The 18007-nt window shown below is 38.9% G+C and overlaps 1 protein-coding gene across 2 annotated transcripts in view; it reads left to right on the forward strand.

The window, feature by feature from the left end:
• Spag16 (sperm associated antigen 16) overlaps positions 1-18007 on the forward strand; it is a 906763-nt gene that overhangs the window by 14887 nt on the left and 873869 nt on the right. For both annotated transcript variants that reach the window (XM_087567315.1, NM_001401616.1), the window contains 4 exon segments: positions 205-251; positions 1084-1179; positions 5754-5872; positions 11013-11150. In XM_087567315.1, coding sequence (XP_087423441.1) covers positions 205-251; positions 1084-1179; positions 5754-5872; positions 11013-11150 — 400 coding nt within the window.

An 18007-nucleotide genomic window follows, 5' to 3' on the forward strand; every position in this document is an offset into this window, starting at 1 on the left:
GATATAAATGTAGTTTCCCATGGACTAATTGAGATTATTTATATCTAAATTTAAAGGTCTTATGGAGAAAAAAGGTTGAAAATTAAATTATATCTATTTACAAGTTTCATATTGAAGTAATTATATCCAGTACTGAAGTCAAGTAAATTTAATATAATAACATTATTCCACTTTTTTTGCATTTAAACTTGACAAAATACTCAGAGGTCACCATAACTGAAACATCAGAAGATGAATGTGAATATGAAGAGGTAACTGGGTAACTTTACATCTTGGTAGTTTACTGTAGTCATTCTTATGAATGGTTTGTCTTATTTTCTGGGGCACATAAGGACTTTGTTTAAGATAAACTAGTTTTTGAACAGAAGTTATGTATTGGCTGATTATGAGTGAAGTGGGAAAAGTCCTTTAAACATGGGCACTGACTGGGCTGTCTGCCTGTTTTTGTTCCCCCAGAATCATTCCTCATACTCAGAGCGTGTGACCTCCCTTGTCTATGGCCCATAGGTGGTCATTCAAATGCAGAAATCTTCCCAGCATCCAGATTGTTCTTATTGGGGATTGCCAGGTTGTCAGAACCACTTGGAGCTTAGTGGTTAGCTTTCTTCTACCCTAATTTAGCTCTGTAAAACATGCTCCTGTGTCAGCATTTTCCATTAATTCCTTATTCTCATTATGCTGAATTCCATATCAGCACTAATTAAAAATGATGCTTTTTGTTTAGTTCCTTAGTACAAGAGGTTGTGTGAGACCTGCTCAATATTGTGCCCTATTTCTTGGTCAACTAGACTCTAAAAATTGGTCTGGAAAACTCCATAAAGAAAGAATATGTTTTAAATTACTTTATTGTAGTCTGTTGTTATGATTGTTATGTTACTATTATTAACATTACTGATTTCCTATTGTGCCTAGATTATAAATTAAACTTTATTGTATGTTTATATGGGAACAATAGTATATTTAAGGTTGGGAACTAACATAGTTTGAAGTACTACAGGTTGTCTGAGACTGCATCCCTCATATAAGCTCAGGACTGCTGTATGGTACTTGACATCTCTGCCCATTCCTCTTGCCCTTGTCTAGATACCAGATGACAATTTCAGCATTCCAGAAGGAGAAGAAGATCTGGCAAAAGCAATTCACATGGTTGACGAGCAGGCCACAGACACGCACATTTTGGTGAGAATTTTGAACACTACTCTCACTCATAGCTCAGTGGGAACACATTCTCATGAAGCTTTGAAAGTAACAGCTTCAAATTACGAAACAGAATACTATCTAAGATATCTTTTCACTTCCATTAATTTTCATAACTCTCCACTTTAAGTAAGCTTTATCTATTCTTTGCAACATCTTCATTCAATGCCTACTCTTATGTGAGTTTCCAACAATTAATACCTTCCCTGAGAACTGATTAATCCATCTTTAATTCCTGACATCTTTTCTAGTTTTTCCATTTCCAGGTTTGTGTTCATTTGTGTTTTCTTTATTTTTTCTACTTTTACTTTTAGATCTTGAACTGCTTTATGCAATTCCTTCACTGTGTTTTCTTTTCTTTACGGGACTTATTTGTTTCTTCTTTAAGGGCTTTTACCTGCTTACCTGTGTTTTCATGTATTTCTTTCAGTGAGTCACTTATGTCCACATTGAAGGACTCTGTTATCTTCAGGAGATAGGATTTAGGTGGGCGTCCTGATGTTCAGGTTGGTGTACTCAGGGCTTGCTGTGCTGGCAGAACTGGGTTCTGATGATGGACACACATATTGGCCTTTGTTGCTTATGGTCTTGTGCTTGCCACTCACCATCTGGTTATCCTTTGTTTGCTGGTCTGGGTGACCCTGTCTGGAGTTTGCTTCTTTTGTCCCCGGGTTGCTTCTGGTCTCCTGGTAGGCTTGTGGCTGTATTGACCTCCAGTGAGGCCTTCCAACTGGAGCGTCTTCAGAGGGGCAGAGAAGCTGCTGATCTGTTGCCCTGGCTGCAGTAGATCTCCTGGGAGGCCTTCAGACTGTTGGGTCTTCAGAGGAGCAGTCAAGCTGTTGTCTTTTGTAAAGCTGTTCTCTGTGGTTTCTGTTTCCTTGTGTGCAGCAGAACAGTTTTTTGGGTCAGTTGCCCTGCATGCCACAGAGCCTCCAGGAGATCTTCAGACTGTGATGTCCCTTACCCAATTGTCCTGCATACAGAGGAACTCCTGGGATGCCGTCAAGCTGTGGTGTCCTGGGTGCAGTGGATCTTCGGTGATGTCTCCTGCTGTGGTGTCAGGTGCTCTGAGTGCATCAGATCTCCTGAATGGCTCAGGGAGTAGTATCAAATGCTTTGAGTACAGAAGACCTTCTGAGATGCCTCAGGATATGGTGTATTCCTGGGAGAAACTAGCTAGCAGTCTGTCCCAGCAGAAAGGATTAGGCAGAAGGGGATTGTTATTCGGAGGACAGGGGTTTTGGGGTGTGATGGGTCCTCGAGTGCACTGGGCTCCCAGTGGCAGCTATGGGATTTTGGGAGGGTTCTTACCAAATGCTCTGAGTGCAGTTGATCTTCTGGGTTGCTTCAGGATATGATCTATTCCAGGGAGCAGACTAGCTAGCAGTCTGTCACAGCAGAAATGCAAGGGTATTTTTCTTGAGAGATGTTATCTCTTCCCAAATGATTCCAGCCTATGCTAGGCTGACATAAAAACCAAGGAGAAGAGTTGTCCAAATAGCTAATCATATACTAATTCTATCCCTAAATATATCACTCCATGCATCCTTCAAAAAGCTCACTTCATCAGAAAAGGAAATCTGGCAGGGTTAGCAACTTTCTGAATATAAGATGTTGTAGTAGTGGGAATTGGTCCACTATCATCAAATGGTGAAGTCTTCCTGTATAGGACTTGATGGCTGAGGAACATCTGTGCTGATTTTCTGCTAAGTGAGGCAGAGCTAGTGCCTGCTTCCCTTTGGTTAGTGCATGGTGCTTTAAGGACCATCACTACTTTAAAGTTTTTATTTTTAGTTATTTTTAAGAAGTATTTATTTTCTGTATATGATATACTGTAGCTGTCTTCTGACACACCAGAAGAGGACATTGGGTTACAGATGGTTGTGAACCACCATGTGGTTGTTAACCACCATGTCGTTGTTGAGAATTGAACTCAGGACCTCTGGAAGAGCAGTCAGTTCTCTTATTAACCACTGAACCATCTCTCCAGCCATCCCCTCTCCTTTTTATAAAGTCAGCTATATACAATGTATGTTCCTGCTACATTCTACAATTCTAGAATATCACCCATTAATTTCTGTATTAGTAACTGAAGAAAATGAAGCATTTAAAAATTGTTATTTATAGGCTGCGAAATTTGCAAAATAAAATGGATTCAAATTGAATCACCAAGTCATAACAAAAGATTTAAGATTAGGGAACCAAGGCCTCTAAGAATGAACTTTAAGAAGTCATCAACAGCAGTTACTTACAGCCAACCACTGTACTGAGCCCAGGGACCCCAGTGGAAGAGTTAGGGGAAGGACTGAAGGAGCTGAAGGGGTTGCAACTCCATAGGAAGAACAATGTTAACTAACTGGACAACCGAGAGCTTCCAGGGGCTAAACCACCAATCAAAGAGTATATATATATAGAGGGAGCCAGGTCTCCAGATACATATGTAACAGAGGATGGTTCTATATGACATCAATGGAAGGGGAAGCCCTTGGTCATGTGGAGGCCCCAGCATAGGGCGATACTAGAGCAGTGAAGTGGGAGTGGGTGAGTGGGTGGAGGAGCACCCTCATAGAGGCAAAGGAGACTTGGGAAAGGGGAATGGGGATGGGATCTTGTAGAGTGGTGACTGGGAAGGGGGATATCATTTGAAATGTAATTGAATAAAATTATTAATAAAAATTAAAAAGTAGAGGACATTTTTAAAATTAAACACATGAACAAAAAAAAATTAAAGAAAAAAATCATCAACATTGGTTCTTTTGGGTTTTGTGTGTCGTTTTTTCCTGTTCAGCCCAGCATGTTTCCAGAAGTGTTAATGGGTGGATTGGCTACATGAGATGGTAACAGGGAAACTTTCACTTCTAAATGGGTCCTGTTTTTGTGTTGGCCTTTCTTACTGATGACCACATCCTAGGGATGCATGCCTGAAGAAGCCAGCCTAGTTACTGCTTGGTTTGAAAAGGATTGTGTGAATGGCATCGCGTAAAGACTCTCACACAGTGGTGTTGCGGTCAGCCAGTCATTAGCAGTGTTTCTGCTGGGCCTGTGGATTGGATGTGTGTGCACGCTGAGTGGATTTCCAGTGTCTACACAGCATGGAAGCATTGCTTTCGAGATGCACAAATGGCGTAGTGGATACTCATCTTGGAATACAATGAATTTTAGAAAAATTTCAAAAGAGCAAAGCTGTATGGAAGATGAATGTGAATGTATTCTCTGAGGAGTCACATCCTGACGGAGGGAGAGCAGTTATTTATAGTGTCGCAAGACCTCAAAAGTACACTTACTGTTTGCAGATGTATGGCCACTCTGAAGGACTGCACGCTAATAACCTCCGTGGATCAACTCTTCTGAGAAACCGTTTTATCTCTAGAAGTTGTAATTAGTTTTTAATTGTTATTACATTTTACAATTCACTCTCCACTGCATCTCATGTTCACCCAGTTTCCACTGTTGAAGGTACAAATCGTGTAAAATCTTTGTGCATTTGTTTTTAAAAAAGCAGACTGCAAAAATGTGTTTTAACATTGATGTTTTGAATGTGAACGCTGTACCCAGAGTTCTCTCTGAAACCTCCTGTGTAAATGAAAGGCTACCCTTTGCAGGGCTGAGTTAGTGATGGTAACATTTCTTGAGATCTCAGCTCTGTAGTTGGTCACAAGATGCATTGGTGACTCAACATGGCTTTTACAGACATCTTTAAACGGCCTTAGGGGGTTACACTTGGTACTGTTGTTGATTTCACTTACAAAGCTCAACTCGTCTGTCTCCTCATAGTGGGGGATGTCTGTTCCTTTTATCTTGACCTTTTCCCCAATAAATATCCTCTGTCTGCTCATAACTAATACTCATCAATTGCTATTAGTATATCTGGAAATTCATACTTATAAAATATGTAATATCACCAACTTTGTTGAATGCAATGGCCTCTGCACTGTTATATTAAATGTTTTTCATATCTAAGTCTCCTTTTAAAAATGTAAAGAAATGAATCAGATTTTTTTAAACACACTTAAAATCTTCTTTTCACATTTTGAGATTTTGATTTTGATTCCTTAAGAATCTAGAGTGAGGATTTTCATCTGTCATTTCAAAATTTGAGTTTTTGTCTTTGTGGATATGGCCCAAATCCCACTCATACAGGGAAACCTTCCTCTCTGCCAGTTCTTGCATAGTTACAGTACTTTGCACAATACTTACCTCGTGTGGGATTTTCCTGTCTTCAAGTCTCAGCCCTTACATTGCTAAATACTTAACTGCTGTTTTTCAGAGTGTGTTAGATATTCACATGTGAGCTCCCCTGCCACAGGTACACACACACACACACACACACACACACACACACACACACACACACCTACCTAATTATCTATATTTTGACTCTATCCACTTAATTGCATTGGGAATAAGAGATGGTTTGTTTCACCAATGCTTTATTACTGGTCATTAAAATAGACCTGGGTATATAATACTTGAGAAAAATATTGTTAAAAAGGAGTAAATGAAAGGTCTATAATCTTGATGTTAATAGAAGAAATAATTGTACATTTAAATTTCAGGAACAACAGACCATTCTTCCTTCAAGGCATGTAATGCAAGAAGCCATAGAAGACTTTCTTTGCAATTTTCTGATCAAAATGGGAATGACCAGGACTCTGGACTGCTTTCAGGCCGAATGGTAAATTATGTGGATAAGCAGAGCTCCAGAAATGCTAACACCATTTACATGTATAAATTTAACTTTCTTGAAGAACTTTACAGTTGTGCTTTCGTTTCTGTTGCTGTGATAAAATACAAAAGCACCTAAAGGAAGAAACCTTCTTTGGAGGTCGGTTTAAGTTACGCTCTATTACGTATGAGGCATTAAGGCAGCTGTTTACATTGTAGCTGCAGTCAAGAAGCATGGACCATCGAATACATGTCGATGCTCAGTTCACCTTCTCTCTTAGTCCGGGATTCCCTGCTATGGCAGGGTTCTCTCAGACCCACCAGTGATATGTAATGACGCAGAGACTCTTCAATATCTTAAAGCTTTGCCTTTTACCTAGAGCGGTCTCTCAGCCACTCTAAGCGTAACCACACTGATCCTGGCAGTACTTCCTGCCGCAATATCTCTCTGCTCGCTCCACTCTGGTCTGTCAGTTTCCCTCCTTGTCCATTGGCTGAATCTCCCAGCTCTGTTTCTTCTAGCGGCATTCCTCTCTCTTCCTGGAAGTTCTGCTTTCCACTTCCTGCACAGCTATTGGCAGCCAGATCCTTAATATGGCAAATCAGATACAATTCTAGCTTGCCTTAGGCAGACGAGGAAGTACGAATATTTACAAAACTTGAGATCAGTGATGGGCCATAGACATAGCAATACCAAGATCCTGCCAGCATTTAGCTCTCTGCAGGTAAAGAATTAAAAATTGAATCTACAGAGACATACCTTTGTCTGCCCAGGTAATGGTTCTGTTCACAGTTAAGGTGGATCTTTGTATATGAACAAAATGTAAATAATTGTACAGCAGCATATTCAGAGTCCCATCTCCTAGGTGACCGTAGACCTCGTCACGTTTACAATTAACACCATCAATTTGAACTTCTATATGAGGATAGAAATTGTTCCAGTCTCCATGTTGAAACCATGTTACCCACACACAGTTGTCAGGGCATCCTTCCCAACAAAGCTTTCTGCGACAGCCCCGCCAGGGTTTGGCCTTAGCTTCTCTTCAATGATCAAGGCGATGAAATGTCCTCTGGAGTTAAATAGCAAGAAGTCATTTTTGAAATATTTTCTTCTTGGTTTTTACATAATTTATACTTGTATCATTTTTTATATTTAGATATTCCTCTAACACTCTTTTTTTACTTATAGTGAAAATGTTTTTTTCTATTTATATAGCTGACAGATTATTATTCTAATAATATTTGATTTGAAGTAAATTGAATTGTCTCTTCAAATATTACCCCAACTTAATGTTGTTAAAACTAAAAACTTAGTGTCTGATTGATTGTGAAAATCAGCAGGCATGCTGTCTTTTTACATATATAATTATTTAATTGTCTTTGGCTTCCTAACATTCTTTAAAAATAGTAAATGGTAAGACACAAGTGCTATTTTTACCAGATATTGAGTATTATAGAAAGTGGAGTTTATATAAAATATGCTTACAGAGTTTTGTAGCTGAATTCTATTTTTTAAAATGTATCAATGATACAAGTTTACCTTTCACTTTTTTTTTGTATGCTGAGAATAGGTACCCAGAACCAATCAGTTTTGTTTTGTTTTTATTTTTATTTTTTGCAAATAGCATTATTTCTTCTGTATTGACACTTCTCCCAAGTCCCTCAGATCAACCAGATTTCTTCTCAAACTTTCTTACTTTGACCTATAATGAAATGCATTTCATGAGGAGATTGAGTCCTTGCTTGCTCTGTAATTCCTGCTGACTTTCTGTGTGGAGTTCTTTTGTCATAGCCTCCCAAATACTCATGGTTCAGTTGGTATTGGCTGGCGGAATGTGTTTTTACAGTAGAAAAACAAAATGCAAAGAATATAGAGTCGTTGTGAATTCATGTTCTCTTACAAAAGTAGCACAAATACTGGCCTGTTGTTAGGAAAAAACAGAAAAAAAAAACCCTAACAAGAATCTGGGCAGTTAATTTGACTTATTTTACTATTCAAACAATAATCCAGTATGTCTTGTAAATATAGTACCAGAAAAGTATTATCTGGGAGCAACATCTTGCCTGCTTCTTGTTTATAAGTAACATTTTACTGGAATTCAGCTGTGATATCTTGTACTTATTAGAAATGACTGTATTCATGTTGTAAAAGCAAATTCTAATTAGTCACAATGGAGACCAAGTGAATGGGGAAGTAGAAAGCATTTCCTCTAAGTTCTAAATTATTAGTATTACAGATTTTCCAACAAAAGTCCTCAAATTATGTGCATGATACATGTATATATATATATATATATATATATATATATATATATACTATGCATTTTACACAATGACACATATAAGTGCATATATGTCAGTGTGGTAGAACTTTATTTATGGAGCACTAAAATGCTTCCCCTATAGTGTGTTCAATGCTAGTTTATGTTCTTTAGAAGTACTCACATCCAAAGTAACTGATGGTTCAGGGCAAAACTGAAGAGGTTGGGAATAAGAAAAGAGCAGTGTATGTCTGAAGTCCCTCTCCCCTCCCTGTGTGGACAGCTCTCCGTGACCATGTCCTATCGCTCACATGGTGCCTGTCTTGAGGACTCAGTGGTTTGTGTCACCATCACCCTCTGACTCGAGCACAATGCCTTCTCCCATTACCTTCTCCTCCATTTTCAATCCTGGATTCTCTTAGTTTGGTCTCTGTTCCTATCATTTCATCTATAATAGAGCTGTGCTAAAGATTCAGTTGGGGTATTAAGACATGGAGTTATTTATGGCATTTAATTACTAACTTAATTTGGTGCAAATGAATGTGATTATAAATTAGTATATTCCTTTAATGGATGAGCAAAGACAAATACTGCAGCTTTTGACTAATAACACTTGGCGTACTGTAATACTGTAATACTGTACGCTGGTTCGGGTAATATAGTTACAACTTCCTGGGAATGGGAAAGTTTATTTAAAATGAAAGCCCAGAATTAAGATTAATTTTGAAATAGTCCCTCACATTGCTCTCTGTGTGTAGATGGTGTGTGTAGTGTGATTACACACTGATTCTCAGCTTGTAACCTCTTCATCATTTAAACCTACTGATGTTTCTTCTGTTGGTGGACAGTTGATTTCTGGTAATTGATTTCCCCCCATCACCATTAAATTAAAAACAGGATGTCATGACACTTACCATGCTAACTCTTATGATTTACAGTATGCCAAATCTGAGCAGTTCAACATACCTGGATAGGTTTATACACTAAGATATGCAGGGAAATATTTAGATTATAAAGTTAGTAAAAATAAAAAAATACACTATCTAAATGTTAGTGGCATAAAATAGTTAAAATGGTGTTGTCTTAGACTAATAATTGCTTAAGAAATTGAGTTTTACCATTTTTATTAGCACATTCTGCTCTTACGCACCATTCGCTTACTTCTTCCAACAGCTGGATATGGCTGCTTCATTTCATGGATGAGGGCTTAGAGAGGATGGAAATCTCTCAGTAAATGCCAGCAAGTCGTGGCCAGTAAAGTGGCAGAGTCAGCCAGGCCAGACTGATCTCCAGTACCACTCTCCCTAACTTCAATTCCTGGATAGAGCCTGGACGAGTTTACAATGTGTCTTGATTTAGAGCTCAGATTTGTATTTGGTTTCTGTCTTGTCATTACAAGGGCACCACTAACGTCTTGAACTTGATGGCCTACTTTGACTTTCGTCTATTTCAGCACTGAAACCTTTCACAGTGACTTTCCCATTGCCACTTCCAGTGGTAGTTCCAAGCTTCTGTCAGTGTTCACTTCTGTTAGCTTCACTTCTTCCTTATTGGGACTTTTTCCTCATTTGAGCCCTTGGTCATTACTCTCATAGTTTCTCTTACTGCTTTGGCCTTAGATTCTTTTCACAGTGTTTGCCTTCTCCACTCAACTCAATGGTGAAACAGTGGAGTCTATTATGAATCAATTTTTATTGGTTGGTCACTTAATTACCTGATTTAGTCTATTCTAGTGTCACAACAAAAGCAACATTTCTATACAAACGTGGTACAATTTTAAATTGCCTGCCCTGACTTTCCCCTGAACTTCTGACGTCTCTTCTGACTAGCAGACACTTAACTTCACTTGAATGTCTGCTAGGCACACTATATTTGATACAGATAGAAACAATCACCTGGTTTTTCCCACTGCCTGGTTCCTACTGTGTTTGCCTTTGCTTCCACTGTGTAAGTGGCCGTCTGTTACTGAGCCACAGACCTGGACGCCATCATTGACTAGCCTCTTTGTTAACACCTCGCCGATGATTCATTAGCTAATCTTGTTCGTGTTATCTTTACAGCAAGTCCTGTAGATTCCCTTCTTAGAACCTCTCCTGTTTTCACCCTGTTCAGCTTACCATTCTCTGTATTTCAGGTTGTCATGTGTTCATTTAGAGTCTGTTTCTTGAAATAGATTTACCCTTTTGAAACATAAATTTGATCACCATAATTTCTTTTTTTTTTTACATCAAACATGCCCATGGCTTCATCCTGATGCAGGATGATTTTCCCTATGGTGCCTCCTTGCATTGGTTCTGACTTTTCAGCACCTCCTTTATTCACTCTGTTGGCTCCAGTCCCTCTATTCTACAGACACTGGCTTTGTGCTTTGTCATGTACATGTCTATACATGCGCAGGAACATGTCTGTATCTCTGGGCCTTTGCTCTTACTCGGTCAGAGGTGCTCAGGTGCTCGTCTTCCATGGACCCACCCGGTGTCATCATTCCTTCCTTCACGTCTCTGCTGGAGTCTGTACTCATGTCTGTCAGTCATGGTTACTCTGGATAAAATAGTGCAAACACCCGCCAGCCTTACCCCTCCGTTCTCTCTGCTTCCTGGAACTTACTACTGTCTCTGCTCCACTGGAAAGTTCATGAGCATAAGGACTAAGACAGTTTTAATGTCTTTGCTAGGAATTAGATGTGTGGAACATAGATGTCCCATTGCATTAAAAAAACTAGATTCATTGATATTTCATCTTAATAGTATGTTAATATTTGTTTAACTTATAAACAGAATATAGCAACTAACTTCTATCAAATTCCCCAAGGTTGACATTTTGAATCACACATAGTCATTTTTTTAAAGTAGGAAACTGAAATGAACCTTGTTGTTTGGTTTGCCCTAGGTATGAGTTAATACAGAAGACAGGATCTGACCTTAGAACACTCGGTAATGTTCCAGATGTCTACAGCCAGGTGATGCTTTTAGAGACTGAGAACAAAAACCTGAAGAAAGACTTGAAACACTTCAAACAGGCAGCTGAGTATGTTAATATTTCATTTCCCTTTTTATTTAGGCTAAGTAAAACTACAGATAGATTAAGACGATACATGCAATCTTCTCTAAGAAATTTAATTTTGGGTCACTGAATTATATTAAGTTCCAGTTGTAAGGCTGTATAGAGCTTCCAGGTGAGTTAGTTGGGCAGGTAACTGGAACCCCTGCCAAGCATAGCTCACTGACGGAGTGGGTTACAAGGCGTGTGTAGCAGATGGTGAATTTGTTGCACAATTTTCTTATGTGTGTGATCATGTTTCATGGTCTATGAAATTTTCTCTTGTATAGATAATCTAATTTCAAAAATAATAATGAAATTAGTAGAAAGAGTGGAATGAAGGAGCTAATGTGTTCTTTGTAACAGGATTTCAGTATTTTAAAATCCTTCCCAAGGAAGAGTGTTAGCTGAGTGGGAACAAATAAATTGCTCTGGTGGGACAGGCAGTGCACTTAGAGGGGCAGGAGGCTCATGGGCCTGGTACGGATGCTAGGATTAAATGTTCTATAACCCTGATATATTCTTTTTAATGATATTCCATTAAAAAGGACGTTTAGCACACACAGTCTTTCTTCCACCCTCTACCAACCACCTATTACACTTTTGTTCTCCTAGTGTGTATACGTAACTTTGAAGAAAGGGTTCAGTGCTATTGCTGTCATATTTACTAGCTTACTTTTCAGTCAAAATTATAACTATTTATTGTGTTATTTTATTATATTAACACAGATTTTATTCTCAAAATGTAAACGCAATCCCTGACAGGGCTTCACTTGCTTTGTAATGTCTAGGCACAGATGAGAATTTCAACAACTAGAAGTCTAAGTTTCAAGTCCTTTTGGTTTCCCTAAAGTTAAAATACATTTTGGTGACTAATTTTAGGTAGCCAGCCAATGAGTTTCTGAACAAGAGCTGTGTTGAGCTGGAAGGAGTGTGCTCATGTCAGACTGCCTTCAGCTCCAGAGAGAACTCACGCTTTGTTCATTGACGATTTAAAATATCTTGTTTTAAATATTAAACACATTTAAGAAGCATTTTCTCTTAAGCACATCAACACAATAATTAGAATAATAGGGCCATCTTGTGGAAGCATAATATTTTAATATATAGTATTATATATATGTATATGTTAAAGAAACATGACTGCATTGCCAAGTGAAAGAAATATTTAATATAACCTTTCCTTTTAAACAGTAGCAGTAGAATCACCTGGTTTTCATGTTCCCCGCATAGTTATCCTGTGCAGCTGTAGGGTGCTCTGCTCGTCACACACACCTCATCTTTTCTACGTAGAATGTTATGTTTTACAAGGATCTGCGTGATCACCCACAAGAATATGCTGCTAGCCTGGGTCCTGCTAAGACTGAACCCCCAGTGAATGTGATTGTTGGGGGGAGGGCGGCAATGGGGGGAGGATGGGGAGGGGAACACCGATAAAGAAGGGGAGGGGGAGGGGTTGGGGGATGTTGGCCCATAAACCTGGAAGGGGAATAACACTTGAAATGTAAATAAGAAATACTCAAGTCAATAAAAAAAAAAGAATATGCTGCTAGAACCGTTGCTTTCGGCACTCGCTTCCGTTCCTCAGAAGGGCTATCCACACTGCATCTCTGCTTGCTCTGACTTTGAATAAACAGTTTGCTAATGGGAATTTGAAGCAAGCTTTGCTTATAGTGTTACCTGGAAGGTTTCAACCCTCATCTCCTTTGAGTTGCTGATTTCATTTGTAATTTGCTTTTGAGTAGACACAAACATTTTAGGCAGTGTGTTTAACTCCAGTAGTACTAAGTAATCATTTTTGAATACAGGGTATTTATTGAATAGTATGTTAAAAACTGTAATTGAAATTATGTAAGCTTTTATTCATGCAGATTGTTATTTTAATGTTAAAAGAAGCCATGATTAAAACAGGCATCACTCAAGTGAGGTGCTTCTTTGTATTGGCTGAACTGTCCCAGTGTAGTTTACCCTCACCAGTTCCTGGCTGTTGCTTGACTCTGGCTTGGAAACATTTACAGTCCAGCAAGTGGAATAGCAAACTGGCTGTTTGCTTTACCTTCTCTTCTGTGCCAATATGAAGGGCAGCCTTTTGACCCTTAGAGGATGCTCAGTGCTTGCCGAGTGAATCTTCAGTCTGATGTGGTTCTGAAGCACCTTTTGTTGAAGTAGTCCCCAGAACCTGTTTCTACTGAAGGAGTGTCAGAAAATTGTGAATGAAGTTTTGCAAAGTATTCTCTGGAAACACTAGTCATATATGTTTGGTCCAAAATATAATCTTTTGGAACCTTGGTTTTCCATAATCTATTTTTCTAATGGCTTAATAGTTAAACATGAGCTTCTTTTCATGGATTTGTTTGAATGCTTACATCTTTCAGATTAGGCACTTTCAGATTACTTAAGGTAATCATATATGTAAACTGGTATTTAACAAGGGAAGAGAGGCAACTTATATATATGCTATATGGCATCCTTGATAATACAGTGCGATGCTTTGTAAATGCTTGGCCCAGGGAGTGCCATGATTAGAATGTGTGGCCCTGTTGGAGTAGGCATATGTCACTGTGGGTGTGGGCTGTAAGACTCTCCTCCTAGCTGACTGGAAGTGAGTCTTTACTAGCAGCCTTTGGATGAAAATGTAGAACTCTCAGCTCTGCCTACACCCTGCCTGCCTGGATGCTGTCATGCTCCCACCTTGATGATAATGGACTGAACCTCTGAACCTGTAAGCTAGTACCAAATATATGTGTCCTTTTATAAGACTTGCCTTAGTGATGGTGTCTGCTCACAGCAATAAAGCCATAAGACAAAGGTAGCACTTAATGATACATTGATTAAAGGTGGGGGCTAGGTCTGGTCAAATACACATCTGTAATCCTGTGTGGTACTGATGCTGGGGACACAGGAGGATTGCTGCAGCTTCATTACAGCTAATCTAGTCAGGGATTCCCTTAACACAAGTAAAGTCCAGATCTAGAAGACTAAAGTATACAGAGAAGGAACTCTTCTGGTACCTGTGGGCCTACAGTTTTGCCATGTAACACACATAAAATGAAAGGGTATGCTGTGCAATAGGAATGGTATAGTTAGCATTTGCTGACACTATTAGTGGATGTGGAATTGCCATTAAACACACCTTTTTGTGACTATCAATGTTCCATGAGAGATTTAACTGAGCAGAAAAGACCCTCATTTAATGTGGGTAGACCATCCTATGAACTTGGATCCTAGACTGGATAAAGAGGAGGAAGTGAGCATTTATCTCTCACTGCTTCCTGCCTGTGCACACATTGCACACACAGTGCACACACTGTGACAAGCCACCCATGTTCCTTTCTTTTTTCCTTTTCTGATATGACCCTAATACTATACTTGCAGACTTAACTCTGATAAACTCTTTTCTTCTTAGGTTGTTTTTGTTAGGTGTATATCAGAGACCACAGAGGAATAACCAATGTCGAACACTGGTACTGAGAGTGGAGTCCTTGCTGTGGTAAACCTGACCGTGTGGTGGTTAAGCTTTGGAAATCATTTGAAAACCATTGTTAGGAATGGGGAAGGCTTTGGAGCTGTGGCCCAAAGAAGGCCTAGAATATGATAAGCAGAGATTAATGCACAGTTCTCTCAGGAGTTCGAAAGACCAACGTGGTGCAAGAAATACGCAGTGAAGCAAAGCTTGTGAGGTTTTTGAGGGGAAGCCTAAGGGAACTTGCTGGGTCCATTCATTTGTCATATAGGCAAAGAGTCTTGTTGTTTATATCTGAATCACAAGCTCTTTAGAAACTAAATTCTGAAGTAATGGACTGATTTGTTTAGTGGAAGAAATCTTAAGACAGTATAGCATTTCAGAGATGTTACAGTTATTGCTGTCTGTTTTTCCTCAGGACTATGGTGCAAGGAACAATTACAATAGTATATAGTTTAACAAGGAGGAAAGCGGTGTGAGTTTAGAGTTGCAGGGATAGTGAATAGACCAGGTGTATATCAATTTGATGTTGTGGCATGACGTTTTCGTACAAAGTTCATACTTGAGAACTATGTGATCTAGTTATAATCTAATCTCAGTGTTTTAAGGGTGTGTATACTTTTCCTGCTGGATAGTATTCATGTCTACCTCTGCTCTCTGCTGTGTATGGTCGCTGGTAAATATAACAGGACAGCATCTGTAATTGTTAAAAGGGTTATCCTTATCAAAGAAAAATCTGTTTTGTACTGGGACAAAAGGATAGGTACCCCAAAGGCAAGACTTCATCCACTACAGATCTAGCTTTTGAAAGTACAAACTCATTTGAAAGGAGAGACACTTAATTAAGAAAGCTGCTAATGGTTTTCCTTTCTTTGAAATGGCAACCAAAGAAAAGTATTTCCCTAAGACTATCCTAGAGGAAATAAAAAGATACTTACAAGAAAGGATCCAGACTACATGTTGACCTGGCATCAGAACTTGAACACTTCATCCACACAGTGCTTTCTGCGCTTGTTTTAAGCATGATATACACAAAAGGAAGATGGTCATGTAGAGGCTTTTACCAAGGCTTCAGAAAGTCTCCAAGTCCAGTCAATGTGTGGCCGAGGTATATTTCCTGCAATGAGGCTCTGAGTGTCCATTATGTGAAGATGGAAGGTTGAATCCTATGTTGCAATGAAGAGCCTAGGTTGGTAGAGATACCAAAACTGTTCAGTGCCCACTGAGGATAACTCCAGGCACAGAGAGGAGACTTGGTCCAAATGAGTGGTCACTATGCTGTAGATGGCAGTGCTGGAGAGATGGAGCTGCAGAGAACCATGGGAGCCCAGAAGATTTCATTGAGAGTTCCACATGCCAGACACAGAATTGAAAGATTTGGTGTTTTACCTACTGGGCTCCCTTCGTGCTTTGATCTGGCTGTTCTCTTTTGGAGTGGGAACATTTATTATGTGCTGCTGTACATTGGACGGCCGTAACTTGACTTTACATGGGCTCACAGTTAGATTGTCTTGAGTTTCAGAAAGGAACTTAGAGATTGCATTTTGAACAACATTGAGACTGTTATAAGCTGAGGGGACATTTAGAGATGTACTAAATTAACTTTGCATTATATGATGAAAATAAGACTTTAGGGACCAGAGGTGGAATGCTCTGTTCTAAGGTGAAGAGCTCTGTTGCCATGCTGACCAGGGGATGCAGTTCTGGTGGTTCACCTTCATCGCCAACTCTACTGGATTTAGATCATGATGGAAACACACATCTATGTGTTTCTTTAATCCTAAAGGGTTTAATGGAGCAGGGAAGATCTTGCCTAAGTTTGGGTAGCAGTATCCCATGAGATAAGATCCTGAACTGATTGAAAAAGGAGAAGATGTGTTTAAGTTTCATCTCTCTATGCTTACTACAGAAATAATGTGGACAGCTTGCTCTCACTTATTTTTCTGCATTGATTTTACATATTTAAACACAGCAGTGTTGGTATGATGGTTCATTAGGCTCTGTCAGCTCCTTTCTAGAAGAGTGTGAGGATTCTACTTGCTCACCAAGTCCCAAAGGTGTATTGGTAGTCCTTCCTATGTTAGCCTGGACGTGATTTGCTAGTGACACCTTGTGGTTTTGATATGTGACTTGCTGGGAGCAGCTGATAGTGAACACAATATTTTGTGCTTGCCTCTTTGGAAGTTTTGGTATTAGTATTGCCCTTTTAGTATTTTTAAAGCCATTTGCCTAATTTTGATTAGGTTGTTTATTTTGTTATTGAATTTTATGATTTTTTTTTCTCTTTGCGATAGACACTTTGGATAGTAGACGTCCCTCCAACTGTGGCTTTACATTTTACTTTGTTACTATGATCTTTAAAGGATTTATTTGATTTAAAAACTTGTGTGTATGCCTGTGTGCTGTGGTGTACCTGTGTGATGTGGTATTTGTATCTTTGTTCTTCCCCCCATATTGATTATTTCTAGGTTCTTTGCTTTTTTTCACATGAAATTTGCAATCAATTTTCTAATTTCCATAGGAAAACACAGATGAGGTTGAAACTGATAAGGATTTGTACATAAATTTTTGTTTGTGCATATCTCTCCTCTCTCTCTCTCTCTCTCTCTCTGTGTGTGTGTGTGTGTGTGTGTGCATGTGTATGTGCGTGCGTGTTTGTGTGTATATGTATATGTACATCTTATGGAGGGAGAAGTTAATGCCTTGGCAACTCTGAGTCTTTTCTTTGCACAGCATTCTTTATAGTTATTTCAGTCTATCTATTAGTGAATATTTATGAAACACCTTGAAATGTGTACTTTTCACATTGAATGTCTATGTGCTTCATGTAATGAAGGGCAGCTCTCCTGATCACCGTTTGGGGCCTGTGTCACTGTGCCTTAGACATAGTTGGTGCTTATATGCTTGTGCTACTGTTCTTTATGTTTACTGTTCATCATTTTTAGAGTAGTTGATGGGTTTGTCTTCATAACACTTTGAGATTAGGCTTTGTTTCCTTTCCATGGGGGAATTTAAGCAACTCCCCCCCCAGGATAAATTTTGTTCCATTTAGAGGATAGTTTTCTATTTTAGAATCTTTACATTAATGAAATTTAATACAGACTAGAAAGGCTGTATAGAGTCCCCAAAATGTGATAGAGAATATAGTGAGATTCCAAACTTAAAGACAGAAATGTACTCTTCTTAAAACAAAACAAAACAAATACTTTAGTACCTTTTCCCAAAGAGTATAGAACTAAAGAAAGTTAAAATTAAATGACAATTAATATAGAGAAAAAAACCAAACAGATGTTTTCTTAAGGAGCCCTGATTTGAGTACACAATTCACTTCTATAAAAGGTCGAAGAGCGTCCGACTTGAAGAAGACCCATTTAATTTTATG

This window comes from Rattus norvegicus, chromosome 9 (genome assembly GCF_021556685.1).
Source record: "Rattus norvegicus strain SHRSP/BbbUtx chromosome 9, alternate assembly SHRSP_T2T, whole genome shotgun sequence".
In the NCBI taxonomy this organism is placed as follows: Eukaryota; Metazoa; Chordata; class Mammalia; order Rodentia; family Muridae; genus Rattus; species Rattus norvegicus.